At 47.6% G+C, this 22,602-nt stretch overlaps 10 protein-coding genes across 10 annotated transcripts; 7 read left to right on the plus strand and 3 right to left on the minus strand.

The window, feature by feature from the left end:
* Positions 1-376: 376 nt before the first annotated feature.
* On the plus strand, positions 377-1,461 carry HD556DRAFT_960009 (uncharacterized protein). The gene is made up of 5 exons (XM_041312133.1): positions 377-681; positions 733-790; positions 842-930; positions 985-1,116; positions 1,168-1,461. Exons 1-5 carry the CDS (start codon positions 561-563, stop codon positions 1,386-1,388), a joined length of 621 nt encoding a protein of 206 aa, XP_041164540.1. The 5' UTR covers positions 377-560; the 3' UTR covers positions 1,389-1,461.
* HD556DRAFT_959973 (P-loop containing nucleoside triphosphate hydrolase protein) lies at positions 1,168-3,535 on the minus strand. Its single transcript, XM_041312132.1, has 3 exons — positions 2,999-3,535; positions 2,689-2,938; positions 1,168-2,638 (listed from the first exon to the last, which is right to left on the minus strand). Exons 1-3 carry the CDS (start codon positions 3,063-3,065, stop codon positions 1,534-1,536), a joined length of 1,422 nt encoding a protein of 473 aa, XP_041164541.1. The 5' UTR covers positions 3,066-3,535; the 3' UTR covers positions 1,168-1,533.
* Positions 3,162-4,868, plus strand: HD556DRAFT_959949 (WD40-repeat-containing domain protein). The gene is made up of 6 exons (XM_041312131.1): positions 3,162-3,316; positions 3,373-3,494; positions 3,554-3,810; positions 3,863-4,170; positions 4,229-4,659; positions 4,706-4,868. The coding sequence occupies exons 1-5, from the start codon at positions 3,257-3,259 to the stop codon at positions 4,475-4,477; spliced, it is 996 nt and encodes a 331-aa protein (XP_041164542.1). The 5' UTR covers positions 3,162-3,256; the 3' UTR covers positions 4,478-4,659; positions 4,706-4,868.
* A 323-nt stretch (positions 4,869-5,191) lies between these two features.
* On the minus strand, positions 5,192-6,645 carry HD556DRAFT_1339875 (regulator of chromosome condensation 1/beta-lactamase-inhibitor protein II). Its single transcript, XM_041302054.1, has one exon. It carries the CDS (start codon positions 6,465-6,467, stop codon positions 5,214-5,216), a length of 1,254 nt encoding a protein of 417 aa, XP_041164543.1. The 5' UTR covers positions 6,468-6,645; the 3' UTR covers positions 5,192-5,213.
* Positions 6,646-7,573: 928 nt separating this feature from the next.
* Positions 7,574-11,421, plus strand: HD556DRAFT_1339883 (high-temperature-induced dauer-formation protein-domain-containing protein). Its single transcript, XM_041302055.1, has 14 exons — positions 7,574-7,805; positions 7,868-7,900; positions 7,954-8,011; positions 8,064-8,601; positions 8,650-9,115; positions 9,164-9,287; positions 9,334-9,368; positions 9,424-9,514; positions 9,569-9,729; positions 9,778-9,980; positions 10,029-10,563; positions 10,621-10,640; positions 10,688-10,862; positions 10,910-11,421. Exons 1-14 carry the CDS (start codon positions 7,692-7,694, stop codon positions 11,129-11,131), a joined length of 2,775 nt encoding a protein of 924 aa, XP_041164544.1. The 5' UTR covers positions 7,574-7,691; the 3' UTR covers positions 11,132-11,421.
* A 386-nt stretch (positions 11,422-11,807) lies between these two features.
* On the plus strand, positions 11,808-12,283 carry HD556DRAFT_1304805 (uncharacterized protein; the record flags this gene model as incomplete). Its single annotated transcript, XM_041299704.1, has 2 exons — positions 11,808-11,998; positions 12,148-12,283. The coding sequence occupies 2 exons, from the start codon at positions 11,808-11,810 to the stop codon at positions 12,281-12,283; spliced, it is 327 nt and encodes a 108-aa protein (XP_041164545.1).
* Positions 12,284-12,451: 168 nt separating this feature from the next.
* HD556DRAFT_960331 (DNA polymerase alpha/epsilon subunit B-domain-containing protein) lies at positions 12,452-14,865 on the minus strand. Its single transcript, XM_041312134.1, has 6 exons — positions 14,659-14,865; positions 14,409-14,602; positions 14,233-14,354; positions 13,923-14,182; positions 13,641-13,866; positions 12,452-13,590 (listed from the first exon to the last, which is right to left on the minus strand). Exons 1-6 carry the CDS (start codon positions 14,676-14,678, stop codon positions 12,844-12,846), a joined length of 1,569 nt encoding a protein of 522 aa, XP_041164546.1. The 5' UTR covers positions 14,679-14,865; the 3' UTR covers positions 12,452-12,843.
* A 650-nt stretch (positions 14,866-15,515) lies between these two features.
* On the plus strand, positions 15,516-16,396 carry HD556DRAFT_960346 (uncharacterized protein). The gene has a single exon (XM_041312135.1). The coding sequence runs from the start codon at positions 15,696-15,698 to the stop codon at positions 16,161-16,163; it is 468 nt and encodes a 155-aa protein (XP_041164547.1). The 5' UTR covers positions 15,516-15,695; the 3' UTR covers positions 16,164-16,396.
* On the plus strand, positions 16,313-18,710 carry HD556DRAFT_1502130 (pyridoxal phosphate-dependent transferase; the record flags this gene model as incomplete). Its single annotated transcript, XM_041308972.1, has 9 exons — positions 16,313-16,327; positions 16,380-16,415; positions 16,476-16,657; positions 16,708-16,811; positions 16,865-17,314; positions 17,366-17,823; positions 17,870-18,067; positions 18,122-18,148; positions 18,208-18,710. The coding sequence occupies 9 exons, from the start codon at positions 16,313-16,315 to the stop codon at positions 18,349-18,351; spliced, it is 1,614 nt and encodes a 537-aa protein (XP_041164548.1). The 3' UTR covers positions 18,352-18,710.
* A 90-nt stretch (positions 18,711-18,800) lies between these two features.
* Positions 18,801-22,578, plus strand: HD556DRAFT_1517871 (OPT oligopeptide transporter protein-domain-containing protein; the record flags this gene model as incomplete). Its single annotated transcript, XM_041309100.1, has 21 exons — positions 18,801-18,980; positions 19,035-19,421; positions 19,483-19,564; positions 19,628-19,722; positions 19,775-19,978; positions 20,031-20,184; positions 20,232-20,254; positions 20,313-20,553; positions 20,607-20,766; positions 20,819-20,968; positions 21,022-21,173; positions 21,226-21,311; positions 21,367-21,469; positions 21,524-21,592; positions 21,644-21,703; positions 21,759-21,871; positions 21,924-21,994; positions 22,045-22,118; positions 22,172-22,258; positions 22,313-22,385; positions 22,440-22,578. Exons 2-21 carry the CDS (start codon positions 19,266-19,268, stop codon positions 22,576-22,578), a joined length of 2,292 nt encoding a protein of 763 aa, XP_041164549.1. The 5' UTR covers positions 18,801-18,980; positions 19,035-19,265.
* Between the last annotated feature and the right edge of the window lie 24 nt (positions 22,579-22,602).

The raw sequence follows: 22,602 nt of genomic DNA on the forward strand, positions 1-22,602 counted from the left end.
TAACTTTACTAGACTCCGACTTCCCTCCTAACTGTGTGCGTGAGGAGTACCGGATTCTGATATGTCGATGTCCGGGTGTATTGGCCTCTTTGTGACGTTTCTGAGTGGTATAGCAAAGCACCCTTGATCATTTTAACACGGGTATGTGTTTCACCGTATGTAATTAAACTCATGTGATCTTCTCCGAGCATTATCAACCGGGCCTGCAAGGTGGTCCATGCACCGCAGGTTGGTCCACACAGAAAAGCAGCTTTCGTGTCCTATTGACCACACCTCTGAGAACAATGGTGATACTATGTTCTTGCATTGGCTTTCGCTTCTTTCCTCCACAGGCCGCTTTTATCTTTTGCCACTCGACGAGACCACAGTTCAGTTGTGGCAAGCTGGCCCGATATAAAACCTCAGCACATGGCAAATGCACATCACACAACGTTCCTCCGCAGGCTCGATCTTCTTGTGCATCATCACTTTCATTGCATCGCCCCATCTACATCGGTTGTCTGTGACACCATGCCTTTCCCATTCACTCTTGCCTGTAGACTCTTACTCCGTACGCCATCATGCTCTGTTCTTCTCGTACGATGCATTCACTCATCTGCTTCTTTCAAGTCGTTATTGGTATCTGCAATGTCATATCGATTGTGATTCTAAGCCCGGATATTGTTGCGCACACCGCAGGACGTAAGTGCTTCACACCTAGGTTTAGCCTTCATTCACACCAGTTTGTTTCAGCTTTTGAGGCCGTTGCTCTTGCGTCAAATATCGTAGCTCTGTTGGTATTCCTCATTACGTGAGTTCACCATGGCACACTGTAAATGTGAAAAGCTGACGGCTCGAGCAGTTTTTCATTCTTGTGTTGCAGGCAACATGCAGAATCTAGCAACACTAGAAATATTGCTACCTTTGGCACTTTGTGGCTTTCGGATGTCAGTACGTGACATGACTTTGCTGCTCGTACCTGCCATCATTCTGACATACTACCAGCATCTTGTGTCCTTTTGACAATCCATGCACGTCGAAATCACGCGACCGCCCTTTGTCATGACCTTTCTCAGTCTGGTGACTGCACAAGGGCTAATGTTCTCCTGGCTGTTTTCTATATGGCTTCTATCTTTGGTATGTTCAGCGAATCATGTTATTCCAACCCAGTCGCTTACTATCGTTCAGCTTTGGTTGGTCTCGTATTAGCATCCTGTGATAAACACCCCGGTATCACTAAGGTCTCGCCTCGGTATCCGATCACTAAAGCAGCAAGTTCACATTTCACTGCCTTCCAACACCCGCTGGACGTGGAGTTGGAGAGTGCGTACCCTAAGTCCTCCAGCAAGAAGGCAGAACACATGAAGGAGGGACACACCCACGAAAGGTGGACCGAGATTCCTCTGTAGACAGACATGTTGGTTTTGTACTTGTATTGCCAATGTTGGGGACAGCTTTGTATGAGTATGGAATTTTACATATATGTATATGTCGCACTGGCTAATAAAAACAGCGTATGCACAAACGGTCGGTTGTTGCAGACAACGTTAGGTATCACGAGGATTCAGTCAAATTCGCTGCTTCCTCAAACACACACTCCGGTAACGCATTTCGCTCCCAAAAAGCGTCCCATTCGTCATCCCCTGGCTCGTTGTCTGGTGTGGAATATCTACTGTCAATGGCTGTGCTATCCACAATATGGCCGATATCCAACGGCGCTAATTGAGCCTTTTGCATTTGAGTGAAGTCCCCGTGAGGTGACATCGAATCATGGGTGGTCCCTGGAGGTGTAGCTGTACTTACTGCAGGTCGAGCAGTAAGCAGAACAGCAGAGCCAGGAATAACTGAAATGCCTTGCGCAGTAACCACATAGTCACAAGAGGCAGGGTCGCACACCGAGCTGAACACCACGGTTAGGCGCCTAATAAGCACGGGTTGTTGATCGCCGGCTGAAATATTCGACGACGTCGCTGAGACCGACTTCTGAATTTTCCTTGAGTGCTCGCTCTCTTCAAGATATCGACGGCGACCTGTTCGCGAGAGAAATATTCTGACATTCAACTGATTCGACCAGACTAGACCGAGCGTTGCTTCTTTCCTATCCTCCCCTAGGATACTGTCCGCACGACCGAACCACCGGAACTGATCCTTGTAGCCGATCTGCCCACTATCCAAAGGAGCAGTATCCCTGTTGATCGTATCGCTGACCTCATTCAGGACTAGGACCGCTATTTGATGCTTGCTGGCGAGCGAATGCAGAAGCATCCCTATTTCAGATAGTCTGCGAGACCGCTCGACTAGGAACTGTGTGGTGGTCCTCTTGGAAGTGTGAAAAAGTTCAGCGATAGCGTCGATGACAATCAGTTTGAGAGGTCTTGATGATGAGTTTTGGTTATTTGCAGATATATATTGTGGCAAAGATTTAGACAGGACAAAAATGAGTTTGTCGATAGTTGGAACGGATGTGTGCTGTATATTTGCGAAAGAACACAGTGAAGGCGACAAGAGTGGATGGGTATTGAGTATTTGTTCCATTCGTGTAGTTTGCAGTTGGGACGCAACCGTCAGATAAAAAGCGGAACCTAGAACGCCTCCTAACCTAGAAGGGAGCTGAACAAACAGCGAGAGTTGAAGGGCTAACTGTGTCTTGCCCGCAGCACTAAAAAGTATATCAAATTTCTGTGCTAATAAGCAATCCAATGCATTCACCTTTCACCTACAACTTCCCAGAGCATTCCCGTTCTAATTCCACCACCCAACATACTATCTAATTCAGCATCTCCACTGGTGAACTTCTCTTCGCCTTCCATCGGCAGGTCTTTGATTTTGTTGATGGGCACTGCGTGTTCTCGACATGCAGCCTCGAGAATTCTGGTGACCTCTAATGGAGCAATGCGCGTCGTGCGCGAGATATCACTTGACGTACTGAGTAAGAGGTCTGATAATTTTTTGTATCCTCCTATGAAGTTTGCATTCATTTGTATATCCAACGCACATGCAATGATCATTGAAGACGCACCTTTTTCAAGAGAAGACTTTTGGTGTGTGGTGAGACTGGATAACGATGATAATGAGATGGAATCCATCTCTCTGTGTTGTCAGTCTGAAAGTGTGCAGGTCATATCATTTGTCGATTGCGTATAAGGGTTGACCTCGAGGTCATAAGTTACATAGTGGTTTGGTACAGTTGTGATGGTTTCAAACTCAGATTAGCTGCTGTCACGACACGTCCCCACCATTGTCCAGATTCCAAAATCATCTGCAGTATCGAGCAAACATGCCGTCTGCGACCACGACCGAAGCAGTTCCAATTGAAACCGCTCATGAAGACATGATTGTATGCAACAACATCATCATCGCATCCTGAACGTGTACTCAAAAATTCAACCCTAGCATGATGCGCAACTTGACTACTATGGCAAGCGTTTAGCGACGTGTTCTTCAGATAGAACGGTCAAGGTCTTTGACGTTATTGGTGGGGAACCACTGAAATCTAGTGGCCATACTCTAAAGGGGTTTGTGGTTTGATGTACATGTTGAATAACCTCTCATCATTCTGCATCCTTTCTGACAGGCACACGGGTCCAGTGTGGCAGGTTGCCTGGGCACACCCGAAATTTGGACACATACTTGCTTCCTGCTCATACGATGGCAAAGTATTGATATGGGGGGAACGGTCTCAAGGCACGACCGATGGTGGGTGGACAAGGGTGAAGGAGCACACGTTACACGCCGCTTCAGTGAACTCCGTGTCGTGGGCTCCTCATGAGCTTGGTGCAATGTTGGCTTGCGCGTCATCAGATGGAAAGCTTTCTGTACTCACCTTCAAAGGCGTGCACTCTTTTATTCACAGCTGACATCTCTGACGAACATTTGGTAACAGATGATGGTCAGTGGGGTGCTGACATCTTCAATGGTCATGCCATCGGCTGCAACTCTGTTTCTTGGGCGCCCGCGACACAGCCCGGATCGCTCATTCACCCGCAACAATCTGGCGCACAGCCTTCTGCACCCTTCAAACGTTTTGCTAGCGCTGGTTGTGACAATCTTGTCAAGATCTGGGGCTACCGTGAAGACACGCAGTCGTGGGTGGAGGAAGAGACACTTGATGGACACACAGATTGGGTGCGTGATGTTGCATGGGCACCCAATATCGGTCTGCCAAGGAGTTATATTGCAACAGCATCTCAGGTTCGTTACAAAGTACTTTTTTCCTGTATTTTTTGTCTGAGGATATCTTGATTTCAAGGATAAGACAGTATTGATCTGGACAAAAGACTCGTTAACTTCACCATGGGTGAAGACTGCCCTTGATCCTTCGACTGCCTCAGGAGCACCTAGTGCGGCAACTGCAGGCAAATTCCCTGATGTCGTATGGCGTGTATCATGGAGTCTTGCTGGAAATATTCTTGCTGTTAGTTGTGGCGACGGGAAAGTCACATTGTGGAAGGAGAATCTGCGAGGCATATGGGAGTGTGTTAGTGACATGTCGTCCTAGAGATGTGTGATTGGATCAGATGCTACTTTAGCAATGCACAGGTTGGCTCACTCATCTGAAGATGTATAAAGCGTGCGCTGCACATATTCTCACTATCCGTCAAGTTCAACGTCAAACGTGTCGAGTTTCACTCACCGACACGATGTGCCATCGTCATTCGTGTTGATCCTCTCAAGCAGTGAGTAAGTGCCAGCCATTCTCTTTTCTATTGTACCCATTCTGGACGAGACTCTAGGACTAAGACTGAAGGCATAAGGCGCAATGACTTCTGCCTCAATAATGTAGATATCAACAGAGAACTGCATAACGATATATATATATTGGTTCCAATCACAGGCTTTCTCCGAGGTCCTCCCAGATGCGCACTGGGAACAGCATTAGCGACAGCTCTTGCCTTGTACTTGACACGAATCTGAGTTCCATCTCCCTGAAAGCGCGTGTTAATCCCGTAGGCTGGGGCCGGAGAGGGTTGATAGAGTTCTGAAAGTTCAGCTTTGCAGTGGAGAACTTGCTCCGTTCAGCATATGTTGCATTGTCTGGAGGACACGGTCGAGATGATATTCGTCTTTGGGATTTTGATGAAAAGTTATTGACGAGCCATCACGATGGTTATCTTTAGGCGAGGATAGGCGATTGGTGGAACTTGACGAGGCAGCAGAGAAGTGGTGGGGAATACACTTAGAGTCAGTACTGTAGGAACACACATTCATGAGATCGCACTTCAAAAGCTTCATTGTTATATTTGTAACAATATCCAACTAGTCCCATTTCCAGCCCACACTCGAGCAATTCTTCCCTCCAGCGCGTGTCCCCTTGCTGGCCAGATCTTGATGGGCTTCAACACATCATCCATATGGTCCAGCCCCAAGTTACCGTGCTCGTTCCACCCCCAACCCCAAACTTCCATGTCTGATGAGCCAGATGGAGAGATCACTGCCATCACATGTTCGCTGCCACAAGCAAGGGATCTCAGTGAAGGCAATTTGCCATCGTGAGATAAGGTAAATTCGACAGGCCCGACGGTAACCCCATTTTCCTCGACTTGCGACTCCCGACCTAATTGACCATGGGCATTACTTCCCGTTGATATAAGAGTATTTTCATCATCGTCTCTGAGAAGATATGTCCCATTCCACGTGCATCCAACTTGTCGAACACGCCCCCAAGAATCCATCCTATGGAGTTGTCCTTTCTTGTTAGATCCAAAGGCTGTTGTCCGCCCCGATTGGTGGCAGATGATGGTATGTTGGAGACCGAGAGAACATGTTTGCACCGGATCTGAAGATACATCAAGGGAAATGATGTAAGGGCGGTCATAGTTTACGATCTTCGTGTCCCCTAGTTGGCCATGTCTGGCCAAACCCCAGCCGATGAGCGTATCTTCATTATTGAAACCGGCTCGCACATGAAGTATGACATGACGAGGTCCTGCAGCAATGGACTCGACAACGAGCTCATCGGGATTGGTAGAATGTCCCTCGATAGTGAGGTGATCAAACGAAACAACCGCCGGAGTTGCTGTAGCTTGTTTTGTGCCCACACCGAGTGCCCCAAAGTCATTCGAACCCATCGAGATGACCACGTTTGATCGGGAAGGAGATTTCAAAACAAGATATGAAGTCTCCCAAGCGGCAGCGATGAGACAACAGGTATATCCTTGGGAAGCATAAGTTTGGTACAAGGGTATGCTGATCGGCGTGAATTCTGTCAACTGTCCCATGTATTCAGGACCCAGCTGCCCTTTACGTCCATCTCCACACCCCCAAAGCTCCCTTCGGCCGTCACCAAACTCCAACAATGCGAGAGTGTGGTTTGCTCCAGTCGCAAGCTGCAAGATGCCGAGCGTATTGTGAGGAAGCGTACCCTGTGTGCAGTTTATGAAGTGGCACTCTGTGAAAGTATGTGAATCGTAATCAGAACCGTTGGCTAGCTGACCGCGAGCGTTGGAGCCAGCAGCTAGGAGACGTAGATATGAAGTCTGGGTCTCCATGAATGCGCACGATGTAAAACTTGATCGTGATCACCGAAAGAAACTAATCATCTGAATCAATCAATCCAAACCCTGTACGTATATGGATATTTTTTTGGTTAATCAGTCCTGTAAATTAGACGTTGTGGATGTTGAATACAAGGAGGCAGAATCTGGCAGATGCTCATCCATGCGTGTGACTCAAGACGGCTACGACGGTGGTTCCCGGACGTCCCGGTTATTACAATTCTATGTGAATATCTACACGAAGCTGAAGCTGTATGTTATCAGCAGGTGACTGTAGATTGTCCACCGTCCATTCATGCATGGTAGATGACACTTGCGTCCTTCGTATGTAACGCTGGCGAGTGTGGCGTGTGGCATAGACTCTGAACGAAAACACTCAGGATATAAAACTGTGGAGAATGCAGTTTGAACGTCACGCCGACATCAAACTCTTGAAAGCGCGGTATGTAGAATGATGTTCGTGTCATTGATCTATTTATTTAAATCTTCATCGTCCTTGTTCTTCGTCAGGTCTTTTAATGACTTTCCAACAATTAACGGGAACCATGATTTGGAAGGCAAGGCTTCGCCATCACCAAGATTTTGTTTCCCTGAACACACCTTCTATCAGTGACAAAGCTGCTTGGGTGTTTGGTGTATCTCTTATATTGTAGTGATTGGGTCCAGTTAGGTCCACCTCATGTGCAGTCTAGGCAATCATTTCGTATGGGCATTGAGCGAGGCCTGGGTCATCTCGATCTCTGGATGGGAATTGAGTGCAAAAACAAGTGCCACGTTTCCACACGGCAACAGCGAAGGAATGCCCTTAGAGTCATAAGAAGAACTGCCACTGCAGTCTGCAGTAGCTATCTCTATGTTGTCGTACACGGAGAAAATTTCTGGGTCGCTACAAAGACTTGGCTGCAGGAAGGTTTGTAGTTGCTAGTTGACATGGCAATTTGGAGAAGACCTGCTAGCACTGCATAGCAAAGAAGGAACGAATATCTTCGTTTCAATGTCTGGTAGGTGTCTGGCAATGACACACGGTGTCTGAGCAGAAACTGCGGAAGCAATGCGGGAGTTCGGAAGCATCCGACATCACTGCGGTCCACAAATAAGTGTTGTACAAGGCACCGACTTGGAAAGTGACCCTGGCACTGCAGGCACACTCAAGGCGGGTCTACACAGGCCTTTGACATCGCACTTCCTGCATATCTCTCTGACGATTACCATACGACAATGTTCGCCAAACTTCCACAGACATTAACGGCACCTTTTGGACTATTGACCGACGAAGCGAAGCTGGCGTTTCGCAGTCGCCCCCAGGGAATATCTAAACTGTATACAACGAGGGTGAGTTTGTGGTACCCGCTTCCATCTCGGCGTTGACTATAATGACAAGTTGTCAACTACAGCACATAGCCGAAACTGACAGCTACTGGGACCAGGTCGGTGATACTTAGTTTGTTGTCCAAATGTTCGATTGAATAGTATATCTCAGTATTTCACCCTCTTTGACACTCCGTCTGATGTATTCTCCCTCATATCAACCCATGACAGTATGTCCCAGCATTTTGTTCTTAGTGCGGGCGGCTAATGAGACCTCCCAAGTTCGTAGAGCTCTACTTGACTCGCCAGAAAACGTAGCGACTCTCATCAGAGTTGTGACGTCTCGTCTGTTCAATCTTGTGTCTGACCATACCTTCCCATCCATACCACCGACATCTGTGGCGTCGTATGCCACTTCCTTCATGAAGACTTCGAGTACAGAGCGTAACGCAACGAAGGAGGTCCTGAACAGTCTGCGAGTCCTGCAAAGGGTACTACCCGTTGTGTTTGAGGTTGAGGGAGAGTCCAACTCGTTTGAGCTCGAGGTGTTGTGGAAGAAGGTTCAAGTCGACGAAGACGAAATTGTACCCACAGCTCCGGAACAGGAACCACAGTTTGTCATCGAAGATGATGATGATGGGAGTGAAAGTGGTCATGGCTCTAACACGCAATCACAGATCCCTCAACCGAAACGGACGAAAACCTTACCTTCGTTAGGAGAAAAGTTATTCACTTGCGTCAACGATCTCCTGTTTTGTTGCGGTTTTAGTCTCCCAACGAAGATACAAGTGGATCATTACAAAATCAATTATGTTATATGGTATGCATTGTTGGTCCAAAAACAAATGCCTGACTTACAATTCCCTAGGGAGAAGGGTGTAGGCTCGACGACTGACTCTGGACCAAATCATGCATACGACTCCAATAAAACTGAGGTTTTACGGCTCCTCCTTGTCCTTCTGTCACGTCAGATATACATCCCGCCTGCCGCTCTCTTCACACATCCGTCATTTTACACTCTGCATGTAGTTCGAAAGACGCCCCGACGCGATGTCTTGACATTACTTTGCTCCTTGCTAAACACCGTGATGAACTCCGCTACAACTAACAATATGACCATCGCCAGTGTAGCCGGCAAGGTCCCTTACAATCACTTAGTCTTCAAAGGCGAAGATTCCAGGACAGCACTTGTGGGCATGTGCCTACAAGTTTTATGTGTTTTATTGGATTTCCAGAGTGGCCCAGCCAGAGACATCGTTTCAGATTCTGGTGATGCTACCTCATCATCCCCGACTGCACAAACAAATGCTTTCCGCTATTTTTTGGCGAAATTGGTAAATTTGTCTTCCTCGTTTGAGAATACTATTGTTCATGGCGTATAGCATCGCACGCAGGATTTCGCTTTTATCTTGAGTGGCATCATTGCCATTCTAGAGCAGCAGCTAGCTATATCAAACAATCTACTCCCTGGATCCAGGAGGTCGGTTCCTTATGTGCCTGAGACTAGTACGCATCTCTTTTATGTTCGCCCCACTCTTCTGATCCCGTACAGTTGTTTTGTTTTGGAAGATCATTGAGCTCAACAAGGTAAGTAGGTCGTCTACCCAGCCGTGCCGATCTGACGTCTGACCATTTCTTTAAGAAATTCCGTGCTTACCTACTGGACTCAGATAAAACAGTTGATGTCCTTGCATATCTTCTGTGCTATTCACTCGAGATCAAAGACAAGCCACGTACGTCTTCTGTAGGTATCTATCGAGCGGGTATATATTTTAATGGATTTCTAGAGCAACACGGTCTCTGCAGAGCGCTCTCATACATTATTCAGACGCTATCGGCTGAGTCCGCATTCGGCAACAAGCTCTCATTACCAATAAACATTCAGGTACCGACAAAATGGGTATCTCAGGGGGCATCTCATGGGACTGCTGGAGATTTCATGATTACTGTGAGCGAACAAGTGACTTTTACATTTGTGGACATTAACCCTTCGTAGTCAGTTTACTCCATCATTGCAACTACTTCAGGCTCCCTCAATTCCATATACCCGGCACTTATCATCGCGCTCGCGAATGCGGCTCCATATTTTAAGAACCTGTCTGTTGTTGCATCTAATCGTTTACTTCAGCTCTTCACTTCATTCTCAAACCCTCTATTCCTCTTATCCGACGAGAGCCACCCGAGACTTCTGTTTCTTATGTGAGTAGTTGTCATATGGGAGTAGCATGACGCTTACTTGTTCCCAAGGCTCGAGGTCTTCAACTCAGTAGTATTCCACCACCTTTCCGATAACCCCAATCTTCTGTATGCAATCATCACCGCACAAAAAACTTTCGAAGAGCTAGGGACATTCACTCTTACCCGCGGACTTCGAGAGATCCAGCGTGTACAACGGATCAAGGAAGAGCAAGCGAGCCAGGCAGAACGCGACAGAAAGGATGGCCCACAGCAGGAGCGCGTGTCCGTGGAGAGTGCACACCAGGAAAAATCGCGCCTTCTCAAGAACGAAAGCGACCCCGCCTTCACCATAGAGTCTACTTCGTTTTCTGGTGAGGACCTTGAAGCTGGCCTGGGTGGCCATGAGCAAACCGAGACCCGCCCACTCACGTCTCTACCTTCGGAGAATAGCCCCACAACAAGTACCAGTACTATAACAGCTACATCAGAGAAGGCAAGAGGCAAGATGAAGGCTCGGCGGTCATTGTCGTCGGACACGATTAATGGAGATCGCATGGCTGCGGCTGGCATTGGTAGGAATGGGTTTTTACCCACCCAAGAATGGGTGAGCCCCATTTCGCACTAACAAAACATTATCTGGCTCTAACTTTCATGAAACCAGGTCACGTCTTGGCAACAAGGGTAAGCACTTGCTCGCTGGTGTTCGAGTGTCTTCTAAATGTTGACAGGTTACCCTTGGATACTGTGATGCTGGTCATATCGGAGCTCTTGCCAAAGATCCAGAATCTGCAGGCTGGCAGGCAGAAGGCTAACTCAGCTGGCGCTATCACTGATTTCTTGCAAAGTGTGACATTGACTGATGTTCTACCTCCTGCACCAGTGTTATATCCGAGACGATTTATGGTATGTTTTTTCTCATGAATTGCGGAAGATACTCAGTCAGCGATTAGTGGTCGGATGCATCAATTGTCTGGTTGACGTCGCTCATATGGGGAGGGGTTTATGTGCATGGGATGTCACCTCTCGGGATATGGAATTCCACCAACGTGCAACTCTTTTTCGTCAAGCACACGCAACCGCAACAGCGGCAAATCACGGACACGATGTCAAGCGTCGTTGGAGGGCTGTTCTCGCCCACCAGACAAAGACTCGAGCGTTCGTCCAATCAGTGATATTTCATTGTTTCGTGTGTTTCTTGGCGTACTGTACTGTGAATACTACAGGAGGTTTACCTTAAGGACATGATACCAGACGTGTTTCTCAGTGTAAATACCAAAAAACATTCCTTATCATATTTTTAGTCGGCATTTTATGACTATACCGACTCAACTTGACCTTTAAGCATGGTGACAGATGAATTCAGGATCTCAGATAGTCCTCGTTGCAACGTTGCTTACACTGGCCCGGTACTGAGTACCGAATGCTCAACAACTTGCATGTACTTACATTACATTATAGAGCCAGAGTAGAAAAATCAGCAATGCGTTGCTCAGAGCCAATTAGACTTTCACTCATCGTCATCACAGAAGATGATGGTACAAAGATTGTTTGATTATTTTTTCCCGAGTTGACACAAAGAGTACGTCATCGGAACGGGTGCATTAAAAACCCCAGTGGGGAAAAGCTACCGCCCTCAGCACTCTTGTGTATGAAGATTACATGACAGAGAATACAGGGAGGAAAGAAAAGACATTGGGGCCGGAGACTATCGTGACAATCGCTGACTGCATGTCACACAGTGTAAGCTCAATCAAGCGGGGTCCAGAGTCTCGTCCAGGGTGTTCGACACGATCCAGAGGGGAGTGGCGCTTTTTACCGGGCTCCTCGAACCTCCACCGTATTGCAGCGATGCACGGCTTCAGCACCCGTGCGCACAGTAGCGCCAAGATTGCTGCTCTTGCAGCGCTACCGGGCTCATGCGCGCTCGACGTTCACGAGGAAACCTCGGTGTCGGCGCGCATGAACGTTACGAGGATGGGCATGTCGGCCCAGAGCCTCGACGAGTATCTTGATGGACGTCCGGATTATAACGCGCGTACGTAAGTGAGTAGAAGTAAGTCTAAGACGGGAGAGAAGGTGAGAGAGGAATGAGGTCGATCTGAGTTGGAGCAACGCACCTTATGTATGTGTGATGATAAGTCAAAGCAAGGTCAAAGTGAGAAGCTGTGGCATGAACGCCACCCTAAAGATTCAAGCGGACATGCCACACGCCCACAAGTCTAGAAAGAAATATTTTTCGGAAGGCTGGAGTCACAATCCTGACAATCGGAAATCAAATGATCAATAGGAAGACCGTCCCAGATAAGCATCAGTGGTTTGCTTAATTATGTCGAGCGTGTGGCATTCACTCCTTGGCAACCTGCGCCCACTACAACAAACAAATGCAGTCCAGCATAATACAAGCGTCATAAAAGGGAAGTGCCCCATCCGATAAGAATTTTTAAACGTTCCTCCGAGGTCGTTGGATTAATGATTAAAGAATCCTTGAATGCACTTTGAGAAGGGAACCGTAGGCGAGGCTAAGGAGAGCTGAAGTGAGCCCCGGAATAAAAAAAGAGCCTTTTGGTTTTTTGTTTTGTTCTGTCATACTTGACAACGGCTTCTTCAGCAATAAATGGGGATGAAAAAAAGGACAACCTTTGACAGCCTTTCACAATCACAACTGATGATGGACTATTATCCACGTGACCCTGAACACTACACCTGCCAAATCAATCTAAATTCCATGAATCAGAAGATGCTGATAGGCTTCAACCAGATGTGGCGCAAAATTAAACCGACAACTGCTCGTGAAGACTTCAGGGGAAAGAGGGGCCCGAGGAATCTCCAGCCTGAATTGCGATTTGATGTTGACCGAAAGAAGAAAAAAATCAATAAAATTTTGTTAGCCTTCTGCCATGGCATCTCCATCATCTCCTGAAGGCCGCTGCTCTCCGCCACCCGCACTCAATCCCTCGACCCCAAAATCCACGCACTGCACTTCCAAAGTCCGCAGATTGACAAGCACTAGAATGCCCGTCTGCGAGAAGCTAGGCACTAGAACAATTCTGCAACATCTCCCTGCCCTGCCCGATCCATCTTCTGAACCTACCAGCTTTGTACCAAATTTGGGCATTCCGCCAACAAGGTATATATCCGGAGTTTTCCGCAAAACAAAAGGGTCTCGGTCTCGATAAGGGTGACACCATAAAGTGTCTGGAGCAGTTGGAGCAACGTGGCGCCATCTTAGGGTTGAAGCAGCAATCGATACGAGGCTTGAGGGCGGGGTTGGAAGATATTTGTACATGTCGAGAACAGGCTGTCCTGAGGTCACCAATAGGCTGCGAGTGACAGGCGGATGATTTGATTTAGAAGACGAAGTTCGCCCTTCGTTCGGTATCGATGACTCGGTCTCATCACATCTTACGCGAAGCCAGGCCGGATTTGATTCGCAATAGAATGACTCGAAGGTTGCAGCCTTTCCGAACATCGCACGGGGGAAAGGCTGCTGTGGAAGAATGATTCCAGAAGGATCATCCTCTCCAGGCAATATGTGGACGGGAAGTGCGGAAATTAAATCATGAAGATGAGCGGAAAGAGCAAGATTCGGATGAGGAGAAAAGTTCGCCTGTGTTGATGCGCCGAATTTTCTCTGGTATTTACTGAGTTATTTGTCATTACAAAGAAGGGACCTTAACTTACTGGTCTCTTCTCGTCTTCACCCTCCTCATTGTATTCCTCAAGTGATAGCGAATTTCCGGCGATGATGAGCCGTGTTATCTGTGATGCCAGTTGTTGGTCCTCAGGACCGCCTGCTTCTCCCGTGAGGTACTCTACAAGCATTTGGATTTGCGCATCCGCAGGTGAGGGTGACCCAATGGATAATCCCGAAATGACGGCCACATATTCATCTCGTGTGGGTGAAAAACTGGGTCATAAAGCGTCTTGGGCTTCAGTTGTATATCTGGAAAGCAATAAACTTACTCTACATCCACATCCATGGCGTCTGAGCCAAGAATTTCTTCCTCCGCAAATGTTGCAAGTCCCGCAGTGCACATATCTACAACTTCGAAATCTCCTGTGGGCGTTTCCATGCCCAGAGCGGCGACGATGACGCCTGTGACTAAGCGTTCCTCACTGACACGGTTACCGACCAATTTAATACGACCCGACTCATCCTCCAACATAACGCTGTCTTCATCGCAGTAGAATTTCTCACGTGGAGGTGGAGCCGGGATGGAATGCTTTACACATATCAACTGAGAATGGTCGGTTTTGTGTGCAAGTTACTCACATCTCGGCCAATGTCTTCCAGAACATTCGGCTTGAGTGGCATATCCATGTAGACTGTACCTATTACCCAGCATAGTTGGGATTTAACAATATCAAGGACACGCGCTACATGGAGCGGTTCACCTAATTGTACCTGCTGTGAGCATTCAAAAAGAATGAAAGGTTCTTGTCACGTACTTTGTAGTCCATCCCACCTAGCTCTTGCCCGCTCCTCCACTGCACTTCTTAGCATTGTCAGACGTGTAAAGTATATGTTTGCATATTGGTGCTTGTAAGACTTGTTCTTTGGGTCTATCAAGAAAGACGGTGTCGTCTCAGTTGGAGGAACAACGGTGCTTGTCGATCGGACAAGTGGACATGATGGAGTTGGTCTGTGCAGATAAATGAGACCTCTGGTGGTCCATGTATGTGTAAAAATGTTACCCACATTGAATCGAGGGTTGCCATGTTGAATGTTCAAATTCCAGGCGCGGTTAGAGTCCCTCAGACTGGGGATGTGAGTCGCGACGCGTTTATTGGATTTGGTTGTGTTTGTAAGCAATTAATTCGAGTATGCTGCATGTCGAAATTAAACAAACCCCCAGCACTGGCCGACGACGATAGGGCCAACGACAAATTTCAACTCTCAGCGCTTCCTCGTCAGTGCCGCAAGCTCTGCTTATGGCACTCCACTCACAGGCCATTCTCATACTTTCAGCTCCTGAGAGGATCCCGACGATGAAGAGAAGAGCGAGATCGTGGTTGCTGATGGTGGGCGTAAAGATGAGCCAGACTCAAGCGATGATGAAGACGACCATCTCGAGGATAAGCTTATCACTTCTCTCAACAAGTTTGGTGAACAGCAATGCGTCTCCCTCCGCTGTTTTCACCATTTCTATAGCTAACAAAAGGTACATATGCTACTTCATCAACTAGTGTAATTGGCAGAAACCCCAGGACCAAAGTCCCTACAGGTCCACTTGTCATTCTTTTGAAGCCGAATTTTGACTGGCTGGAGGCAGCACGAAAATATCGTGCATGGACCGCACAGTTCATCCCTGACTCTGCAAAAGTGAGCACAGGTGCAGACGGGAGTGTCGGAGGACTTGGAACGCGCGACACCATCAACTCTGACTCCCAGCTGTCAGGTATCCAGTTCGGCAATAAAGAAGTCAAATTCTGTGCGAGCACTGTGGCAACACGACGAAGGGAGGAATATGACGGTAGAAGAGCATGCTCTTGTGAAAGAGACGGAAGACCAAAAAGCCCTTCGTGCGCTGCTGGCTGGGGATATGGACTCGGCACACCAGATCGATTCCATTCCCGTTCCTCCCAGCGAAACTGACGCCCTCCAGCAAGACGTTGCTAATTTTCTACTATCGATGAGTATGCGCGCATGCCCACACCACATTGGGGCTGCTATGTTCTGCAGCATGGGCTGGGTGGACGGCGGGGCTGTTACAAGCTTGGAAAGAGCGAAAATCAATGCGCTGGCTGATGGAGCCTTACCTACCGAAATCGCGCCCTGCACTCTTGGCAATTGGGGCAAAGGAACAAGATGTGCTGTATGACGGTACTAAGAAACGGAAACGGCGAGGGGATGAGAAGCGGCATATCCCGCTTGTGAAACAGGAGAGCAGTAGGGAGGAAAGCAGCAATGGGAACACGACTGTTTCGAGGAGTACTTTACGGTCACCTGAGAGAAGGAGGAGCAGTAGGAGGGATGATGATTGTAGGAGGAGGGGAGACAGAGATGACAGGAAGAGACTAGCAGAAAGGACAGGGACAGGGACTTGGACCGATATCGCGATGTCGATACACGTGTCAGAGTCCAGGACTACGATGATCACGCAGAGATGGGGACAGCAAACGGGGAGGACAGGACTGGCCAGACTAAATATGGTACCGATCTTGCGGCCACCAGGAATAGAAAATCTAGAGCATGATGTTTAATAAAAGTGAGTCTCAGAGGGCCGCTCCAAAGAACATTCTCTGCACGCATCATGTGGAGTCCATCGCTACCACTTAAATGGGACCGACGTCATATAAGACCGCAAATATTGACCGCCCATCTCTAGCTTTCTCCACATCTATCATTTACTATGTCTCTCTCAAAGGTGAGTCTTTATTTTCCATGCTCGTGGAACACTTCGCTTTAGCTCCACATAGCACATCAATCCTAGCAAACTCATCCGCGAGTCCAAGGTTAGGGGTTCGCCACCGAATTCTATCATATTCTGACTGATAGAATGTTCTCAGGATAAGAACTCCAACCATCATCATCTGAATAGTTCTAGGGAGTCTGATTCTACATCTCACCCATATGGAGCGCGGTACGGAATCACATCTATCCCCAAGTTTCATATCCCTTCCAAGGGGACCAGCGCGCAGACCGCGTACCAGCTGATCCATGATGAACTGGCCCTTGATGGATCTCCCAGTCTTAAGTCAGTCTCTTGAAGTTCGTATTATTTGTTGTCTTCTCACTTTCCCAAAGTCTTGCGTCCTTTGTAAACACTTGGATGCCAGAGCCTGCGGACAAGTTGATGATGGAAAATATGTCCAAAAACTTGATCGATCAAGATGAGTATCCCATGACGCGTATGTCACAAATAGTCACCATTCTAGCAATTTCCACTCATGATCACGTGCAGAGGAAATTCACACCCGTTGTGTCTCGATCCTTGCTGATCTTTGGCATGCACCTTCGACGCATCAGGCAATTGGGACCGCTACTACTGGTTCATCGGAAGCTATACAGCTGGGTGGTCTTGCCATGAAGCGGCTCTGGCAAGAGCGTCGCAAGGCTGAGGGCAAGTCTATCCATGAGCCTGGCCCCAACATCGTCATGGGTGCCAATGCCCAAGTCGCTCTTGAAAAGTTTGCACGTTACTTCGAGGTTGAATGCCGCCTCGTACCAGTCAGTGTTGAGAGCAAGTATAGACTCGACCCCCAGAAAGCCATGCAATATGTCGATGAAAATACCATTGGCGTTTATGTTATCCTCGGCAGTACTTACACCGGTCACTATGAACCAGTGAAGGAGATGTCTGACCTTCTCGACGAATACGAGCAGAAGACAGGAATTAGCATCCCCATCCACGGTGAGGCATCTTTGTATTCTGTTCCCTTCATAGTCACTGACTCCCGTTTAGTCGACGGAGCTTCGGGTGCCTTCGTCGCGCCCTTTGCGCACCCAAAGCTGCTTTGGGACTTCAAGCTTCCGCGGGTTGTCTCTATCAACACCTCAGGCCACAAGTATGGTCTGGCTTACGTAGGTGTCGGTTGGGTGGTATGGCGCTCCAAGGCATACCTTCCGAAGGACCTCATCTTTGAGTTGCATTACCTTGGTTCAGTCGAGTACTCGTTCTCGCTCAACTTCTCCCGTCCTGCCGCACCCATCATCGCTCAATACTTCAACTTTGTGCACCTTGGGTTTGAGGGATACCGTGCGGTAGCTAAGGATGACCTCAAAAATGCAAGGCTCTTGAGTCGTGCTCTCGAGAAGTCTGGCTGGTACACAGTTCTCAGCGATATACACCGGCCAAAAGCCAAAGATATTCTTCAGGAGAATAACCATGGGACTACCGACTTCGACGAAGAAAACTCGGAGGTTAGCATTCTACCACTGGGTAGCAACGCTTTCTGACGTTCCGCAGAACTATGAAGACGGTCTTCCGGTTGTGACATTCCGGTTCTCCGACAGCTTCCAAGAGTCGTACCCTGAAATCCAACAGAAATGGATTCAGATTCTTCTGCGAACTAAAGGGTGGATTGTCCCGAACTACGAACTTGCCCCTGACTTGGAAAAAGTTGAAATCCTTCGGGTCGTCATCAGGGAGAACGCGACTGAAGCGGTGAGCATTCTTGTCCTAATTTTCTTGTCGAGCTTTATTGAGGCTATCGTCTAGCTGGTGGAGCGCCTGTTGGGAGATATCGTAAGAAACGTTGAATATTTTGGCTAGGGCAAGAGCTGACATGAATAATGATTGTTCAGATCGAGATTACCCAAGAGATCATTAAACAAGAGTCCCCGACAAATGCACTCACCTTACTTGGAAAACACAGACGTGACAATGTTGGTAAGATGGAGGAAGGCTCTGGGTCGAAGTACTCTGGTACGTACTCGAGGCAGTGCTAGAGATGGCTGAGGTGAGAGAGCGGTAAAAACATGGCGTATCGATATTTGTGAAAAGAAGCTTTGGCCCAAGGCTCGGTTCAGATGTACAATTGTAGGAGGAATAAGGACATTTGTCAATTTCAAAAGGTTCTGGTCACTTATGTCCGACGAAAGAGCAATCGCTGTCGTCGACACTCGAATGAGAGATTACGCCAGTTGGTCTACAGCCAATAATAAACGATAGACCAGTGACAAGCACGTGTAGAACAAAGTCCTTGAAGTTTAGGTGTGGGTGAATGCCGATATCTACGTATAACAACTACGAATACCTCGACTTTTCCAGCGATGGTCGGCCAAAGGCTGTCCGCGCCATGTGTAGATACTACATCTAAGATTAAATTGGTATATTATTATACAGCGGCGCAGCCCTGACCGTCGCGAACACATGGAAATCGTGAGACTGCGTGAGAGTAAGATACTAAAATTGTAGGAGGTACTAACTTGGTACTATGTACTACGCGTACGGTACACTCGAGTATCGACCAATTGAAACTTAAATTCAAAGTATTGAAATTCATCAATCATTAGCCAGAACTTGGCCCGAACGTTCAATATGGCACCACTGGTCCAGAGTCACTGCTTGCCAAGCAGTAGGTGTTGTCAGCTGTATCCTTGAAGCTTTCGCAACCTAACCCTACTGCCAGGTCATACATAGGATCCACGTATCGGTAGTGACACTCTGTTTGGGCTCCCGGGTATTAGTAGAATGCGTCACCTGCCAGCGGCAATCGGTCTGACCCTGCTTATCAACGGGAGTCTGCGTTTCTCAAGCAGAGTTATCCCATCTGAGTATCATATCTTCTTTTTTCACCCGAGGTGCACGTATTTAAGGGAACATCGGAAGCTCACCTGCCTATACAATCTCTGCGCGAGTCATGGCCCATTCTCATCTTACGGAGCCATCCAAGGTGCTTGAGCATCGGGAGGAAGACTTAAAGGGCTTCAGTGTTTACAGCACAAAGAGTCTAGAAGAGAGCCCCTCTCAAGAGTCTGAGCAGGTCGTCCGCGGGGCAGGAGATATCACCAACTTGGTAGGTCTAACAACAGGAGTGTCCGACGACCGGTCGGCTTAATATGTTGAATTGTCTCTAGATCATATCAGATGAGGATAATCCTGAGCTCCCCGCACTGACCTTCCGATTTTGGGTCCTTGGTACCGGGCTAGCGACTTTTGGTGAGTTGGGACGAAGCCTGCTACTCTCGATATCGACCCAAATTGACGTTCAATCTGTCTCAGGATCTGTTCTATCCGAGATTTATTTTTGGAAACCCCAGAATGCTACAGTGTCGGCCTTATTTCAACTCATTATATCTTACATTCTGGGTAATGCAGTGAGTTTCTGCAGTTTGCTTCACCATGTTTCAATTTATCGAGAGTATGAAGATGCATTATGCTATGCCTTCGACAGGGATTTGGCGCCATCTCAATCCTGGGCCGTTCAACATCAAGGAGCATACGTGCATCACAATTATGGCATCTACTGCGTCAACTACAGCTACTGCTATTGGTATAATAGCAACACTTGATTTGTTTTACGGCGTGACCTTGAGTCCTGGAGCGGCAATCTTCCAAACATTCGCATCGCAGGTGCTACCAACCGCTTGCTAAGTCTGATATCGGAATTGACCCCATGATTCAGTCGATTGGATATGGTTTTGCAGGGCTTTTAAGAACCCTCCTCGTATGGCCAACTTACGCACTGTATCCGAACCAACTCCCGTCAATTTCTCTTCTGCAATCCATGCACTTTGGTGGTTTACTCAACAGCAAGAAAATGAAGTACTTCTGGATCGGTAAATCTTTTTAAATCGAACTTCATGAACGCTGAAGAGTTCCTCAGTCTTTTTGGCCATCTTTTGTTGGGTCGGTGAAGCAACATAACACGAGCTCACCCTCGCTGATCTCATGTTACTACCCACAGGAAATCATTCCGACTTGGATGTTCCCCCTTCTAACGGCGTTCTCTATTATTTGCCTGGCTGATAATGGTCGCTCACCTATTGTTCGCAACATCTTTGGTGGGGGAGGGTCCAATGAAGGTTTAGGTCTGCTGTCATTCAGTTTCGACTGGAGCTTGATCACACAAGCGTATCCTTTATATTGGCCTCTGCAGACTCAAGTCTCTTCCTGGATTGGGCTAGCATTTGGTTATGCTCTGATGAGTGAGTCGCGTCATATCATTCCCTTGTCACATCATTCATCGATTCGCTATCAGCCGGATGCTATTATGGGGACGTGTTCCAGGGGTATTCGAGGGGGTTACCGTTCATGTCAACTGCGCTGTTCACTGGTAATGGCTCATCGTACAACCAATCCGCGATCCTTACCCCCGACAATACACTCGACCCGGAAAAGTATGCTGAAGTTGGACCCCCGTACGTACATCAACAGGCATAGTAATCTTTTTGTGATGAAAATGCTTTTCAGGTTCATGACAACAACCTACGCAGTTTCTACCCTTATGAGCTATGCTTCCATGGGAGCAGCATTTTCCCACATACTTTTGTGGCACTGGAGAGAGCTATGGGGAGCTTTCAAAGGCTTCAACTTCCTGAAGTCAGAGCAGGAATTTGACGAGTGAGCTATACTTTTTTCTTTACCTTCGGACTTTCTTCAACGTTGCATTCCAGTGTTCACTTTCAGCGAATGAAAGTGTATAAAGAGGTTCCACAATGGTGGTACGGTTCTGTTTTCATCGTATCATTAGGCCTAGCGATTGGTATGGCGTACGTTGGCATCAACACCCTTCCATGGTGGTCTCTCATCGTTTTTACCATCCTCTGTGAGTTACCGACTTTAAGGGATTCAATTTCACCTCACGTTCTCTTGCATAGCATTCATTATCGCCGTCATCCTTGGTTTCATATATGCTGTGACAGGATTCCAGATCCCCACTGGAGGTTTTGTACAAGTCATTGCTGTCGGTGGTTTTTCTGCATTAATGGTAGCGGTCAACATTGACAGGTTATGTTTAGGCATACGTCCACCCTCAGCAACCAGTTCAGAACATGTATGCAAAGTTGTACGGTTACAACACTGCTTATCAGACATTTGCCATGCTCTCCGATTTGAAGCTAGGTGCAATCTTCCACTTTGATGGGTCGACTCAAGATCTAACGTTTGTCTTCGAAGGACAATATGCAAAGGTACCGCCCAGAGCTACTTTTGTTGCGCAAATCAGCGGCACGATTCTTGGGGCCAGTAAGTAACTGACGTTTTACGAGGCTTATCTCGCTGAATGCTTTGGTTGAGTTTTCAATTATGTCCTCTATAAGTCCATCGTAGACGCGCACAGAGCTGTTTTGATAAACCGTGCGCTATATCATACATATAGTCTCTACTCGAACTCAAACAAGATTGATTGTAGCGATCGGAACGCGTATATGGTCAGGGTGGGGCTCACAGGAGATCAACTCAGCAGCAATTACATGGGGCGCTCTGAGTGTAGAGCTATACGGCCCAGGTAAAACCTACTTTCAGGTAAGTTCCCAAGTAGATTGTTGCGAATACAAATTCACAAATCCCTTTCCAGCTTCCTCTCGGACTTCTATACGGGTTCCTCGCTCCCTTCTTGCTCTATGCTATGCATCGCTTATTCCCAAGGTAATTTCCTCTGCAGATTATTTATAGAAATCTGATACTCGGGACGACAGACAACGAATCTGGTCCTACCTTAACATGCCGATTATATTTACGTATCTTGGTTGGCTTCCATACTCAGTTAATGGTACGTTGACGAATCGTACGATGTTCCGTAGCTTGTACTGATGATTAATACAGGGATGTGGTGGCCAGGGTTCATCATCGGGTTGTATACGCAATGGTGGGTCAGGACTAGGAAGCCAAGATGGTACATTAAATACAACTGTGCGTAATCTGGCTGGAGATATCACGATGAACCAACTAGGGATGACTATGTAGATCTGACCTCCGCCGCTCTGGACGGAGGTACGTCCATCATTTACTTCATCCTTAATTTTGCGGTGTTCGGTGAGTTCTATTGTTTGCAAGTTCGCCTCAATTGTACTTACTCCATTTAAGGGGCAAGCGGAAATGCCATAAGCTTCCCTACGTGGTGGGGAAATCCGGATCCGAGCGTTATTAGTGTCGGTGAGACCATGACTACATTATTCTTTGTCAAGATGATTGACTCATCTGCCAAAATCAGACCATTGTATGGCCACTAGTTCTTCATGACGTGGTCACCAGTG

The sequence above is a fragment of the Suillus plorans genome, assembly GCF_016647745.1.
Source record: "Suillus plorans strain S12 chromosome Unknown HD556scaffold_8, whole genome shotgun sequence".
Lineage (NCBI taxonomy): Eukaryota > Fungi > Basidiomycota > Agaricomycetes > Boletales > Suillaceae > Suillus > Suillus plorans.